The sequence below is a fragment of the Mesocricetus auratus genome, unplaced genomic scaffold, assembly GCF_017639785.1.
Source record: "Mesocricetus auratus isolate SY011 unplaced genomic scaffold, BCM_Maur_2.0 Super-Scaffold_100009, whole genome shotgun sequence".
Lineage (NCBI taxonomy): Eukaryota > Metazoa > Chordata > Mammalia > Rodentia > Cricetidae > Mesocricetus > Mesocricetus auratus.
Window position 1 is genome coordinate 34,506,216 of NW_024429193.1, and position 14,089 is coordinate 34,520,304.

General features: G+C 38.7%; 1 protein-coding gene across 2 annotated transcripts in view; it reads left to right on the top strand.

Annotated features, from left to right (window-relative positions):
* The window catches only part of Ndst3 (N-deacetylase and N-sulfotransferase 3), a 160,580-nt gene extending 149,940 nt beyond the window's left edge, over positions 1–10,640 (top strand). For both annotated transcript variants that reach the window (XM_013118423.3, XM_005077138.4), the window contains exons 13-14: positions 5,833–5,935; positions 8,098–10,640. In XM_013118423.3, coding sequence (XP_012973877.1) covers positions 5,833–5,935; positions 8,098–8,217 — 223 coding nt within the window. In that variant the 3' untranslated portion in view covers positions 8,218–10,640. The remainder of the gene's footprint in view (positions 1–5,832; positions 5,936–8,097) is intronic.
* Positions 10,641–14,089: the final 3,449 nt, after the last annotated feature.

Below are 14,089 nucleotides of genomic sequence, written 5' to 3' on the forward strand. Positions count from 1 at the left end.
ACCCACCCAAATCCATGACCTTTCATATTCTTTCTTAATACAAAACAGGTAGGTATCTAAAAATAAATAAGTAGATATTACGATATTAATACAAAATTAAAACAAACCTATAAGAAAAAATAAGCCAATGAACAGACTTTTTTAAAGCCAAAGAAAAAGAGCACAAGAAACACACATCCACACACAGAGAAATTCCATAGAAACACAAAATCAGAAACCATACCATATAAGCAAAATACCTGCAGGTTAAAATTTTTATTAATTAATTTTTTGCCTTCTAAACCCAGTTCCCCCTCCCTCCTCTCCTCCTGTTCCCCCACACCCCCACCTTCCATCTGCTCCTCAGAGAGGTTAAGGCCTCCCCTAGGAAGTCTACCAAGTCTGTCCCATTATCTCATTGAGGCAGGACCAAGGCACCTCCCTACTCCCCACACTCCCATGCCTAGACTGAGCAAGGTATTTCTCCATATAGAATGAGCTCCACTAAGTCAGTTTGTGCATTATTGTTAGATCTTGCACTCATTGCCAGTGGCTTCATATATTGTCCCAATCACACCATTGTCACCTTATGCAGGTTCCCCATTTGTCAGACCTGAGTCAGTGATGTCTCCTTGGTTCGGGTCAGCTTTCAATGAAGTTTCCCTATCATGGCCTTGATTCCTTTGTTCATATTATCACTCATCCCTCACTTCGATTGTACTCCAGGAGCTTGGCCCATTGGTTAGTTGTGAATTTCTGCATCTGCTTCCATCTGTTTCTGGAAGAGGGTTCAAGCTTCTTTAGGGTTATAGATTGTAGGCTAGGTATCTTTTACTTTATGTCTGGTATGCACTTATGAGTGAGTACATACTATATTTGTCTTTCTGGTTTTGGGTTACCTCACTCTGAATGGTTTTTTCTAGTACTGTACATTTGCCTGCAAATTTTAGGATGTCATTGTTTCTTACTGCTGAGCAGTACTCCATTGTGTAAATGTACCACATTCTCTTTATCCATTCTCCAGTTGAGGGGCATCTAGGATGTTTCCAAGATCCAACTATTACAAATAATGTTACTATGAACATAGTTGAGCAAATGTCCTTGTGGTGTGAATGTGCCTCCTTTGGGTATATGTCCAACAGTGGTATTTCAGGGTCTTGAAGTATGTTGATCCCTAATTTTCTGAGAAATCACCACACTGATTTCATATCTTCTCCAAAGTGAGTTGTCATTTGTTTTATTGATCTTTGCCATTCTGACTGCTGTAAGATAAAATCTCAAAATAGTTTTGATTTGGATTTCCCTGATGACTATGGATTGTCTAATCATGGTTTTGTTTGGGTTTGGGTTTTTATGGGGCAATCAAAATGTTCTGAAACAATGATAATATTACTGCCATTGATTTGTATACATAATATGCAAGCATTATGATATTTAAATTATACCTTGAAAAGGTTAAGAAATTGGTGTGTGTGTGTGTGTGTGTGTGTGTGTGTGTGTGTGTATTCAGTGCTTGCCCTGTGTTCATAACATAAATTATGGTATTTTGATTGTGAAAATCCATCTGCTCTGGTTTCACATGGAAATGCAATTGCAGTTTGAAGGTATTTCAGACACCCTTCCTAAATTTTCCCTGAATCTTGTCTGGCTTCATCTATCCCAGGGGAATTTCACTAATACAGAATGTTAAGAACTGCCATTCTTGAAGAACCTTGATCCAAGGTTCCTTTATTATATCCATGTGTCCCCGGATGATTTTCTTCACAAGCTTTCAAGCATTTTTATCCTAACTTAACCCTTTAATTCATTTATTAATAACTATCATATACATGACACTGGGGACACAATGATGGAATATTTTTAACTCCACCTTGGGGCAGCCCCAGGGTCAGAGACTAAGCAGTATATTACATTTCTTCCAAAGACTCATTTCCTGAAAGCCTCCTACCAGGAGGGACCCAGCTATAAAATGGCTACTGGTGCCTACATTTAAAAGACTGTTTTTCCCCTGTGTTTCCCCAGACACAGTGGTTCTAGAGTTATTCTTGAAGGGAAGATCATTACTGCTTTTTAAATAGATGTGGAGACAGCCTTTTCCATCTTCTGTCAAATCTTTTCACTTAGGCTCTGAAATAACGGAATGTCCTCAGCTTTACAAAGACCTTCATCAGCTGCAATCCCTTCATTTTTTTCTTTGTGACTGTTCTTTGTAAGCAGTCAAACCAGATGATTGGCCACCTGGAGAACAGACACAATGATTTGTTTTCATCCTCTACTAACTTAAGCATTTACATATTGCGTTAGGTAGTGGTTACAAACACTCCTGCAACACACACACACACACACACACACACACACACACACACACACACACACACGCTTTCCCTCTAAAGCCCTGCATGATGCCTTCTGTAAGATACCTGACCAAATTTCTTTCAACAAATAGCTGAAAGAAAACCTGTTTTCCTTTTTTTCCAATTTGTAATTGTGTGTGTGCATTATGTATATGTGTAACACTACATGCCATGAGGGGGTCATGTCAGAATGTAACTTTGAGGAGTCTGTTCTCTCCTCCTCTGGAGCCTTTACATGGGTTCTGGGCATTGAACTCGGGTCCCCAGGTTTGTGCAGCCATGCTGAGATATCTTGCAACTTTGGAGGGAGGGGTGCTCTGTAACTTGATTGTTGTGGACACAATTTACTCATACTTGTTAAAATTCACTGAACCTATAAGTGTAATAATTGGGGAGTTTTATTTATGAAAAATCATATATCAATAAAACATCCTAAATAATAATATTGTTTAAAGTATGTATATGTCGTTTATAACTATTGCCCTATAAAAACAACATAAACTTGTATTTCTGCATCTGCCCTTCTTCAGCTATGAATCACAATAACTCAATTGCACCCCACTTACACAAGCCCATTTCTTGCTACTAATAAAGTAACCATATGAGACCAGAATGCATGGTATGTCATTATGTCATATATATTCTTGTTTGAATCAGACAGATCAAAAATGCATTTTACTTTTGCCTGGGGACATGTAGATATAATAAATGAACCTCGGGTCAGGGGAAGAGATATTCTTCAAGGAGAACATTCTGTATTAGTGAAATTCCCCTGGGATAGATGAAACCAGACAAGATTCAGGGAAAATTTAGGAAGGGTGTCTGAAATACCTTCAAACTGCAATTGCATTTCCATGTGAAACCAGAGCAGATGGATTTTCACAATCAAAATACCATAATTTATGTTATGAATACAGAACAAGCACAGAATACATCAGAATACACACACACACACACACACACACACACACACATATTTCTTAACCTTTTCAAGGTACCCTTATTTTACTTTTCATGGTTACTTTTAACATCACTATCCTAGGGGAAATTTTTCTCTTACCGGGCTGCTTTGTTGCTGTTTCTTCTGCTGCTGCTATTCATTTGTTGTTGCTCATCTTGATCTGTTGTGTGTTTGCAAGAGGGTAACCCAATCCAGCCTTGTACTCTCCTCATAGCCCAGGATGACCTTGAACTTGTGATCTTCTTGGCCTCCTGAGTGCTATAACTGCAAATGTAATATACCAGTCTGGCAGTAGCGGTGTACACCTTTAATCACAGCACTCGAGAGGCAGAGGCTGGTGGATCTCTGAGTTCAAGACAAGCCTGGTCTACAGTGTAAGTTCCAGGACAACCAAGGCTACACAGAGAAAATCAGTCTCAAAAAGCCACAAATAAAATAAATAAATAAAACGCAAATGCAGTATACCTGGAAAGGTTCTTCACATAGCATCTATGTGTCGTAGTCATATATCTGTAATAAGGTGTATTAGCAGCATAATAGCAGTTGCTCTGGGTTCTGAATCTTAGTCACTTGAAGACGAAATGAGGTCAATTCAAATGTGTAACTGTCAGTGTTCTTTATTTTTTCATGTTAATATTCATTTTTCTAATACAGTTTGTTTCAGCCCCCCTCGTTAAAATAGCTTCTTTCTATTTGTTAAAGTCAGTGACCTTAGATGGGGAGGTCTCCTTGTGCATCTTTTATTCTGCTCCATTGGTCCATCACTCTGAGTATGGTGGAGGTCTTTGCTCACCCTTCATTTCGCTCCATTGCTCCAGCACTGGGATTGTGAACAGCACTGATTACTCAAAATTCAAGAAGCATAGAAAGTGTTCAGTATAAGATCTCCAACATGGCTCTTTGTTTCAAACTAGTTTATCTAGGTCTTTTATATTTTAATATATATTTTAAAGTCATTTTCCATTTCTACAAAAAAAATACCAGAGTCTAGTCAGGTTTTAATTGGAATCATATGAATCTGTATCTAACATTGGAGCCAGCTGATTTTAAGTATTCAATCTTCTTTGTGAATGGTACAGTGCCCGTTTTGGTACAGTGGCCTCTGTGTTTTTATGTTTTTCAGTGGTGGCATGGAATTTGTTCGTATTATTTTTTGGTACTTCAAGATTATAATTTAAATGTTTTACTTAAATTTTATTATAATGTAAATATATTTACATTTACTAAATTGATCACTAGATGATTTTAAGCAAACTTTTGAGGTTAGAAATTTGAGTAGTGCAAACTGAACACTAAAGGAGATGTAACCCTAAGAAATTTGTCCTAGCAGAGAAGAAACTATGACAGTCAAATCACTGAATAACAAAGGTAAAGGAATTACCACTGCTGTTACTTCCACATTTACATCTGAGCATGGAAATCACTGATTTGCTTGCAACAAATAACACAAATAGATTCATTGTAGTAGATATACGCAAACATTGGCAGAAAGATTGGCCTTGAGTGTATAATCCGGAGACCTAATCTTGAACTCATCAGGATACAGAGAAACTATATAGTCTTCAGAAACTAGGCCTTAACAACATTTTCTTCATTTCATTGTTACCCAGTGTGTGTGTGTGTGTGTGTGTGTGTGTGTGTGTGTGTGTGTGTGTGTGTGGGTGTGTGTTTTGAGACAGGGTCTCACTGTGTAGCTCTGGCTGGCCTGGAACTCACTTTGTAGACCAGACTGCCCTGGCTCTGCCTCCTGGGTACTGAGATTAGAGGCATGTACCACGGCACCCAGTCCCATTATCTATCTTGTATTTAGTATTTGAAGAACAAAACACTGTGCTATTATGTCCTAAAGAGCTATAACAAAGGCCCAAATGAGAAAGAAATGCACAGACTAGTGCTGTAAGTAAAATGTAAATTTAGCATTTTACTATCATTGTTTTTGTAATTACAGCAAAAAAATCAATTTATAGGCATTTTGCTTTAGTACTAGCCTCATGCTGAAATTTTAAAGAATCGTTAAACAGAACTTTAGTGAATTATAGCTAAAGAATTCAAATTTCATCGATCCAAAGTACAAAAGGCCTGGTCGTTTTTCAGGGGATGAGGGTGAACACCTACTGCTGACATATAAGTTCCTATTAATAGGAAATCTTCTGGAAATTGTTCTGCTAAAAACCTGGCAAATTCAAAACTATGACAGATGGGCTGAAATTTAAGACGTGTGCCTGAAGACTTTATGCAAAAGGTTATATAAAAAAAATACTCCTAGCCGGGCATTGGTGGCACATGCCTTTAATCCCAGAACTCGGGAGGCAGAGGCAGGTGGATCTCTGTGAGTTCAAGACCAGCCTGGTCTACAGAGTGAGTTCCAGAAGAGCCTCCAAAACAGAAACCCTGTCTCGAAAAACCAAAAAAACAAACAAACATGCAAAAAACAACACTCCCATTTACTGGTTATGAGTTAATAGCTGGTCATTGTAACTTATAAGCTGCTTGAAAAAATACTTCCTTTTTAATTTGGTCAATTTCCTCTGCTTTTAGGTTTGATTCTCATAAAGGTTTCTGGTGTCAGCTGTTGGAAGAAGGTAAAACAAAATGCCTTGGAAAGAGTAAAGGAAGAAAGTATCCACCGATGGACTCTGATGTAAGTATAGAACCTGAAGATGCAAAATGTAGAAATGATAAATAATAATAATGCCAGTTATTTTCTTAGATAGCTAAGAACAAAACTAAAAGTCAATGGGTCCCTTTCTGCTGTCAACTCCACTTTGTGTCACAGAGTTGTCTCCTGCACAAGGCACTCTGGGGTGAGGGCCATTCCTGGCTACAGCAAGAAGAAGTGACATACCTACCCTAACAAATATTCGTTATTCATCTGGAGGAGGGAGAGAGAGAGAGAGAGAGGAGGGGGATGGAAACAAGGTTCAAAATTTGAAAATTACTAAATTTCATTGTATAAACATATGAAAGTTGTCAAACAATTTTAAATGGGAAATGAAAATTACAAAATACAGAATACAGTATTTTAAAGAAAAACAATGGTATTAAAATAGTATAAATTGCTAGGAAGGAAAGAAGGGAGGAAGGAAGGAAGGAAGGAAGGAAGGAAGGAAGGAAGGAAGGAAGAAAGGAAGGAAGGTTAAGGGTGGAAGAGGGAGCTTAATGGGTAAAGGATTCTGCACCGAATCCGAAGACCTGACTGTGATCCTAGGGCACATACAGTAGAAAAGGGAGAACCAACTGCTGTGAACTGTCCCCTGACATCCTCCCATGTGCCATGGCATGCACACGCACACACGCGCACACACACACACACACCCTAAAATAAATAAAATGCAAAACAAAAATTAGAAGTGGTGTTTGTGTTTCAGGGTATCTATGTTGGTAGTTTTGGCTTTCATTTGCATAACTGACATCTGTCTTACAAGAATGAAAGAAAGCAGAATTCATGGTTGTAAATCTGAAAACCAGGTACTATCTGACTACAGACAAATGAAAGCTGCATACAATTGCACTGCTGAAGATGTCAACTAAAACCAAGATAAGAAATGTATGGACCAGAAATTGAAAAAATGTTTCATGATTTCAACGTCAAATGATTCTGTGGAACCTACATTATAATGCTAACTGATATGAGATACTAAGCTTTGAACTATTAATATGCTAGTGGAATGAGACAATTCACATATTCCCAATTGTCTAGCAGACCAACACAGAGTGTAGGCTTTCAGAAACGGACACATGCATGTCGTTACCCAATACCATGTTTATTCTGCTTACGACAGTGGCGTGGTGAATACCTAAAGCTGTCCTTTTCACGGTTCCTGAGTTTGTACTTGTGGCATGTATTTTTCCTTTGTGCTCATTTTGTATGCACTAACATTTATTCATAGTATATTTAGCATATATTTTAACTATAAAAATATAAGTTGATTACTATGATTGTTTTAGAACTCAGAAATTGAAATATTGGGGATTTTTTCTCCGTACAGTATTAAATACATTATGTTAATTGACAATCCGGAGATGGTCAAAATTTCTCAGCAATCTGCATTATGTAACAACTTTTTATCCTTAAAGGTTTGGAGGACAACGCATAGTGCCAGTTTGATAGACAGGACCTTAGTCGGAGCACAATTAAGAAAGACCATTGTTTTCATAAACAGAGTGCTTTGTAAGAATCCTAATTCTGTTTGAGTGACTATCAAAACACACCATCAGATCACTATGAAAACAGTCAGAATACACTAAAACATGTTGAAAGGTAATTTCCCTCATTGTTTCAATAAAAAAATAAATACATTAATTTTCACATCAAAGCTACTTCCATGTATTATCATTAGAAGGCATTAAGATGTATCCTGGTGTTTTATTTCACTCTGTTCTAAAATAGACAAAATTGAGATACCTATAAAATTGGGGCTAGTCTAGATTAATAAGAAAAACTCAGTTTTCCAGAATATCTACTGTAGATGCCAACGAGGTTACTCTGTAAATACATGCTGAGTTTACCTACAGGAATAAAGTGTCTGGCTCTGTGCAAATAGTCTCTAAATGGGAGGATCCACAAAGGGAAACACAAGGATGTAGCCCAATTGGAATAGCAAGCTTTTGCCACTGCGGTAGTCACCTCTCCTATGGCAGACTCCAGACAGAAAGCATCGCAGAGTATGACCCACACAGTCTGGTGCTTCACGCAAATATTGACCCATATGTGGCGCATGAGGCACTTATTTTAGCAGAGTCAACATGCATGAAATCTATTTTAGTAAAATGAAGTGCGTGTTTCTCCCCCTTCGCACTCAGAGCAGAGCGTTTCTGTCCAGCTACTACCGGGACCACAACGTGGAGCTCTCCAAGCTGCTGCACAGGTTGGGGCAGCCTTTGCCTTCATGGTTGAGACAGGAGCTGCAGAAGGTGAGGTAGCATGGAGAAAGCAGCTCAAATCTGTCCATGGACTGGCACGTACCTCCTCCAGAGCCAGCAGAAGCTACCAAAACGCTGTCAAACGCATACCTCTTCGTCAAGAAAAAGAAGCAAGGTTCCTTCCATGTGCTGGCATGTGGATAATTGTGGGGTGGGCATATAAAGTACCTTTAAGAAACTTCCGCAACTAATGGCCTTCCACTCTGTACTTGTGTGGAAACCTAATACCAACCAATGTAAATTTAAAAAAAAAAAAAGAAAAGAAAAAACAAAACACCGACACAGACCTGTTCCATTTCACACTAATATTTACAATTTTGTATATCATCTAAAGTTATATTTCTGTAGATTTCTGGACCACTGTTTGACCGTAAAATGTTTTTTTAATTGATTCTGTGAAGTATCTTCTATGATGATAAATGTCACAGTGTAAAATTCCAAAAGCATGAAAAACAGAAAGGCTGCCAGCATAGGCCATGGCAGTGAGACCGAGACTGGAAAGTTATTTATGGGTGTTGTCTCCACTAGACACAAACACAGGATAAAACTAGAGCAAAGGCGCTGACTCCTTGTGCTCAGCCCAGTGTGCTTATGTAGCTATGCACCGCAGACTTGGCAGACAGTAAACAGAAACCTTTATTACATCAAAATAGTGAATGGCGATGGAAGAGCACTGACTAAATCCTCTAAGAGAGAGAGGCAGTGATCATCTACAGGTATGCCATTGAGACCTCTACGCGTTCCGCTCTAAGCTGTGGGTCCATCCGGGTCACCCTCGGTTGCAGAGAACTGTGAGCAGTGTGTAGGAAGTGTCCTATCCGAGTCACCTCGACTTCTAGATGTGCAGGGCAGCTACTGAACAAACTGTAAACTAAGGACTGTTTCTTGGGGTGCTTTATCGAAGCACTCAGACTTAAATTATTGAAAAATTGCATTTTCCAGGTGATCCCAAAGGAAATTATGCAATGTACAGATTTAAGTGGAAAAGGAATTAATTTGCAAATTGTAATCTAATATTTGAAACGTTTCTTGTGCTACAAGGTGGAGACAGCTGAGCAGGTAAAGTCCAATGTTTGATAATATCTCCCGTATCTTCCACATCCCTACCCTACAGTGAGCGTAGTCAAATGTATGAACTATCTACAAAAACAGGCACAGAAGTGCAAAGGTAAGCACGACTCTTGAAATCCATTCAATTTCAATTAGACGTGCAATGAGTCAGGAATTCAAAACAAGAGTATAGTCGATCCTACTTTCCTGTGTTAATATTTACTTAATTTTGTATTGTAATTGACACATATGTAAATATTAAGTAGTACCTCCCCTGTTGTGACTACACAAGCTCTTATAAAGTATTTTACAAGATATGTTTAGAAAAAATATATGCAAGAAAGTCAATGGCCTAAAGATTTTGTGCATTATAGTGCACAAAACCATACTCTTTCAGTTTCTTACCAGTTAGAAAACAAAAGGGACATGCTTCCATTCACTGTGTGTTTCCTTATACACCGTGTATTTCCTTATACACATCGCCATTAGCGATTTGTCTGTTTAAGGTTTTTCTGTGTTTTATGTACTCAAAGAATACAGAAAGAATTGAACAAACAACCACATTTTAAGAGAACCCTGACTGAGAAGCAAAAGCAAAAGACGGAGAAATCGGTCTTCACCCTTACTGCTGAGTCTTCAGAAGTTGTCACCTGCCAAACCCAGCAGGACAATCATCCCTCACTTCCATGACCATTAATTTAAGAAAATTGGCTCAAGGGGGTCATGAGACCCAGCAGCTCCAGCTGTTACTGTCTCACTGGCGATGGTGTCTCAGCTCGTAAAGGGAGGGAGGAAATAAGTTGACATATGTCTCCACATTTGAACCTCTAGATAAATTGGCTACTGACATCTTTAGTCTAGGTAGACAGTGCCTTTAAAATAAATGGCAAAAATAGCACTTATAATGAATCAGATAAAAAGAGAGAGGGTACCAAGACCTGTTCACTCACAAGTACATGTCAGATGCAGTGTCGGAGAGCAATCCTTTGAAAGGGTTTTGGCCACTTCGCATGTCAAAGAGACAGCTCCAAATTCTAGAGGACACCCACAGGCTTCACACTGTGAGCTCCAGCTGGCCATTATGCTATCCTGAAAGTAACAGAGATCTATGAGAAAAGAATGAGAGAGAACATGATTTCAAACTAGCTTTGTATAGAATTCTCTTTTTCATTACTTGTAATATGAGACTTCCTCAGGAAGAAATGAAATGGTTATTTCAATGTTTATAGCTATAATATTCTTGTCATTCACATTGAATGGAAATTATTGGGAACATTTTTTTTCCTCTGGGTTTAAAAAAAAACCTTCAATATAATTCAAAAAGTGGCATGATACCTCATATGTATAACAATAAACTCTGATAAGAAAATGAAGATGTTGGGCCTGGTGATTTTAGATAATGAGCAGGTATTTGTTTTGCTGGGTCTGGGGGTGGAAATGGGACACGGTCAGATTTCAAAGGCACACTATTATGATTTAAAGTGGAAAGGTAATTGAAAAGCTTAGTTGGCAATGAGGAATTTTTGTTCCGGTTTTGCCTACTGTGGTTTTACTTGTCTCCTAATAGAACAAAGCTGCAGTTTTCAAGACACTCCTGGGCCCTTTTCTCTCTGTAGCATTTCAAGAGATGTGAACTAGTCCCTTTCACAAAAATCTAGAAAATGATCTCTGCAAGAAAAACACAAAATGAGGAAAGGAGTTGGACTTGTATCGTTCTCCAAGTTTCTCTGCTTGGATCTCTTTCTCTTCAAGACACTAGGTTTTCTTACACTACAATCCCTCCGACCCCTGTATTATTAGTACCTGGAATATAACTTTTTTCCAAATGTGTGATGACACAGGTTACGTCTGCTTTAGGATCAGTCAATGAACCCACCCATCAGTATTCATGATTGAAAATAGTAATACTGTGTGCTTTAGGAAGATCAGCCCTGCAGCTTGGAAGCACTCACATAAGCAATGACTCATTAATGAAGGGGCACTGAACCAGAGATGCCAATATATTTCTTCAATTTCAGCTTTCACTCTGTAGGTGAATTCTCTTCTGTCATTGTTAACAACACCATAGTGTACTGTGTTTATGTGTGCATGCATGCATGCGTGTATGCGTGCATGCTTGTGTGTGAGTGTGTGTGTATGTGTGTGTGTGTGCGTGTGTGTGTGTGTGTGTGTGTGTGTGTGTGTGTGTGTGTGTGTGTGTGTGTTATCCTATTCCTCTGGAGAATCCTAACTGATACATAGTAATGAAAGACTTGGTTAGACTATGGCAAAGGAGTATCTTTTCCATTTTTTTGAAACTGTAATTCTTCCTTCTTTAAGAGATCTTTCTAAATAAGTCATTGACATGTTGCTGGTTCTAACTTTAGTGATTTAACAATCTTTATCCTGCAGGTTAAACTAACAGAAACTCACAGGTTCTTCTTGTCTTTGTCATACCTCCGAAACACCCTGTAACTCTCAGACAGTTAGGAATCATTGTACGGGAAACATCCTCTGTGGTTGACAATTCTCAAGAAATTATTTTTGTGTTGTCTTGGACATCCAGTGCTTTCACTTACTTTAGACAAGAGATGCTTCAATCCTGTGAAGCCAAACCATGAATTTACCCTTTGGCAATAAAGAAAAGTGTGGTCAATTTTAAATGAAGTTGGCTCAACAAGATTAACTATGATTTCTGGGTCTTTCTGGAGAGGAGAGCATATGAGTTAGTAGGTTCAGGAAAGTATCTTGTCCTCCCCAATGTAGATGACACCCAAACAAAAGATAGATGGGGAGTTCTTGCCTCCCTGGCTAAACTGCGACAGCTCCCGTTTTCCATCTGTCTGGGGTTTGTGCCAATGCCCCCTATGGTTCTCAGGCTTTGACATCAGAATGAGTTACAGCAGTCTCCTGTGTTCTGGACATAGATCAAAGGACTGCTTAGCTGGTACAAGAATGTGAGTAAATCCTTTACTATGCCCTGTGGTGATTTGAATGAGAAATGTCTCCCATGGGCTCATATGGGCTGCTATCATTTGAGGAGGTTATGAGATTTTTTTAGGAGGTGGAGACTTGCTGGAGTAAGCACATCACCGGGGCCAGGCTTTGAGAGTTTAGCTTGTTTCCAGTTGGCTCTCTGCTTCCTGGGTGTTACCTGAGGTGTGATCTCCCATCTTCTGCCTCTGGCTGCCATGCCTCACCCATCACGTAGACTCTCCCTCTGACTCTGTGAGCCCAAATTCTTTCTTCCACTCTTTCTCCTATTAGTTGCTTTTGGTCTTGGATTTTTATCACAGCAACAGAAAAGCAACCAATATAATATATAGTCATAATATGCACTGTGTTATATTTAGGATGTGTGTGTGTGTCAGTTGTGTTTCTCTGAAGAAACCTAATATATACAATGTCACGCTAATTCTAAGGAAATATCTGTGGAGGAGCTTATGAAGTCTCATACTTGCTATCCAGTATACCTATCAATCAAAAGTCACTTCTTACCATTTAATACAACCACTGGTTCCTTCCATTTGTTCTTACCAATTTTGGTACAAGAGAATCCTATATATGTTTAGTGTTCTTCCTAAATATTAGAATCAAATTCATGCATCTATTCCTTCATATATTAAAATTATTTTACCTTTTCTAACACTGTCTTCCATTAATCCTACGACCTCCCTAATCTTTGAGTGTCTATCATTTGTTATATATTGCCAAGAGAAATAAATGCAAAGATCTGTTATCTACTAAACTTGGAACTGGCTACAGGTCAACAGCTTACTTAGGCAGATCTCCTAGAGGAGAGGAATCATGAACAGACATTCACTTGCAAAGTTCCACTCAAATATCTTGTTTACTCTTACGTTAGGATTCTCTGGAGAAATAGCATGGGAAGGGGGAAGCTCTCAGAAAGAAACGGCACCTTCCACTGAATCTCTACAAAGCCAGTCAATGATTAAATCTTCACTGGTTGTGGAGAAATTGAAGTGTTGCTGATCTAAAGCCTAATTGCAATTGTTATGGGCGGTCTTTGACCCCCTAATAGGCATTTCTTGCCCACTTCTGTGTCTGACCTAACATCCTGTGACTTAACTAAGAAAAGTTTTTGGAATGTATTAGCAAAAACCCAACTCCCACCAAGCAAAAGGTTAAGAGTGTCATCATATGACATTTGGTGCCTACAACGGAGATTTCCCCTTTCCTGTCACCACCTACTTAATGTTTCCACCTGAGAGTTTGAAAAGTGCCTTGACTTCTGACTGTCTTTGTTCTGTTACCAGAGTGGAGCAAGGAATTCGGAATAACTTCAGTCTGTGTCCTCAGGTTATGTTCACTCATATGTGGCTTCATAATAAACTCTCTTACCACCTTTAGGTGAGAATTGTGGGTCGTTTTTGTTTTGTTTTGTTATTTGTAATGATAGTATAGAATAGATAGATACATATAGATATATAAAATAGTTACACATATTCATTTACTTTTATAATTTTATATAAAAAGATATAGAACAAAGGTGAGAAAATTACTCAGTAGGGCACTTGCCTTGCAAACATGAGGTCCTGAGTTCAAACTCCGGCACCCACATAAAAGGGAAGGATGGTAATGTACTCTGTAATCTTAGTGCTGGAGAAGGCAGAAATGAGAGGATCCATGGAGCTCGTTGGCAAACCAGTCTAAAAAAATTAATGTGCTCCAATTTCAGTAGGAGACTTTGTCTCAAAACATAATATAGAGAACTACTGAGAAAGACACCCAACATTTATACCTCTGGCCTCCATACACTTACATTCATATATACAAAAGCATGTGTGAGCACTCACACAGACATGCATGCGCATGCTTGCAC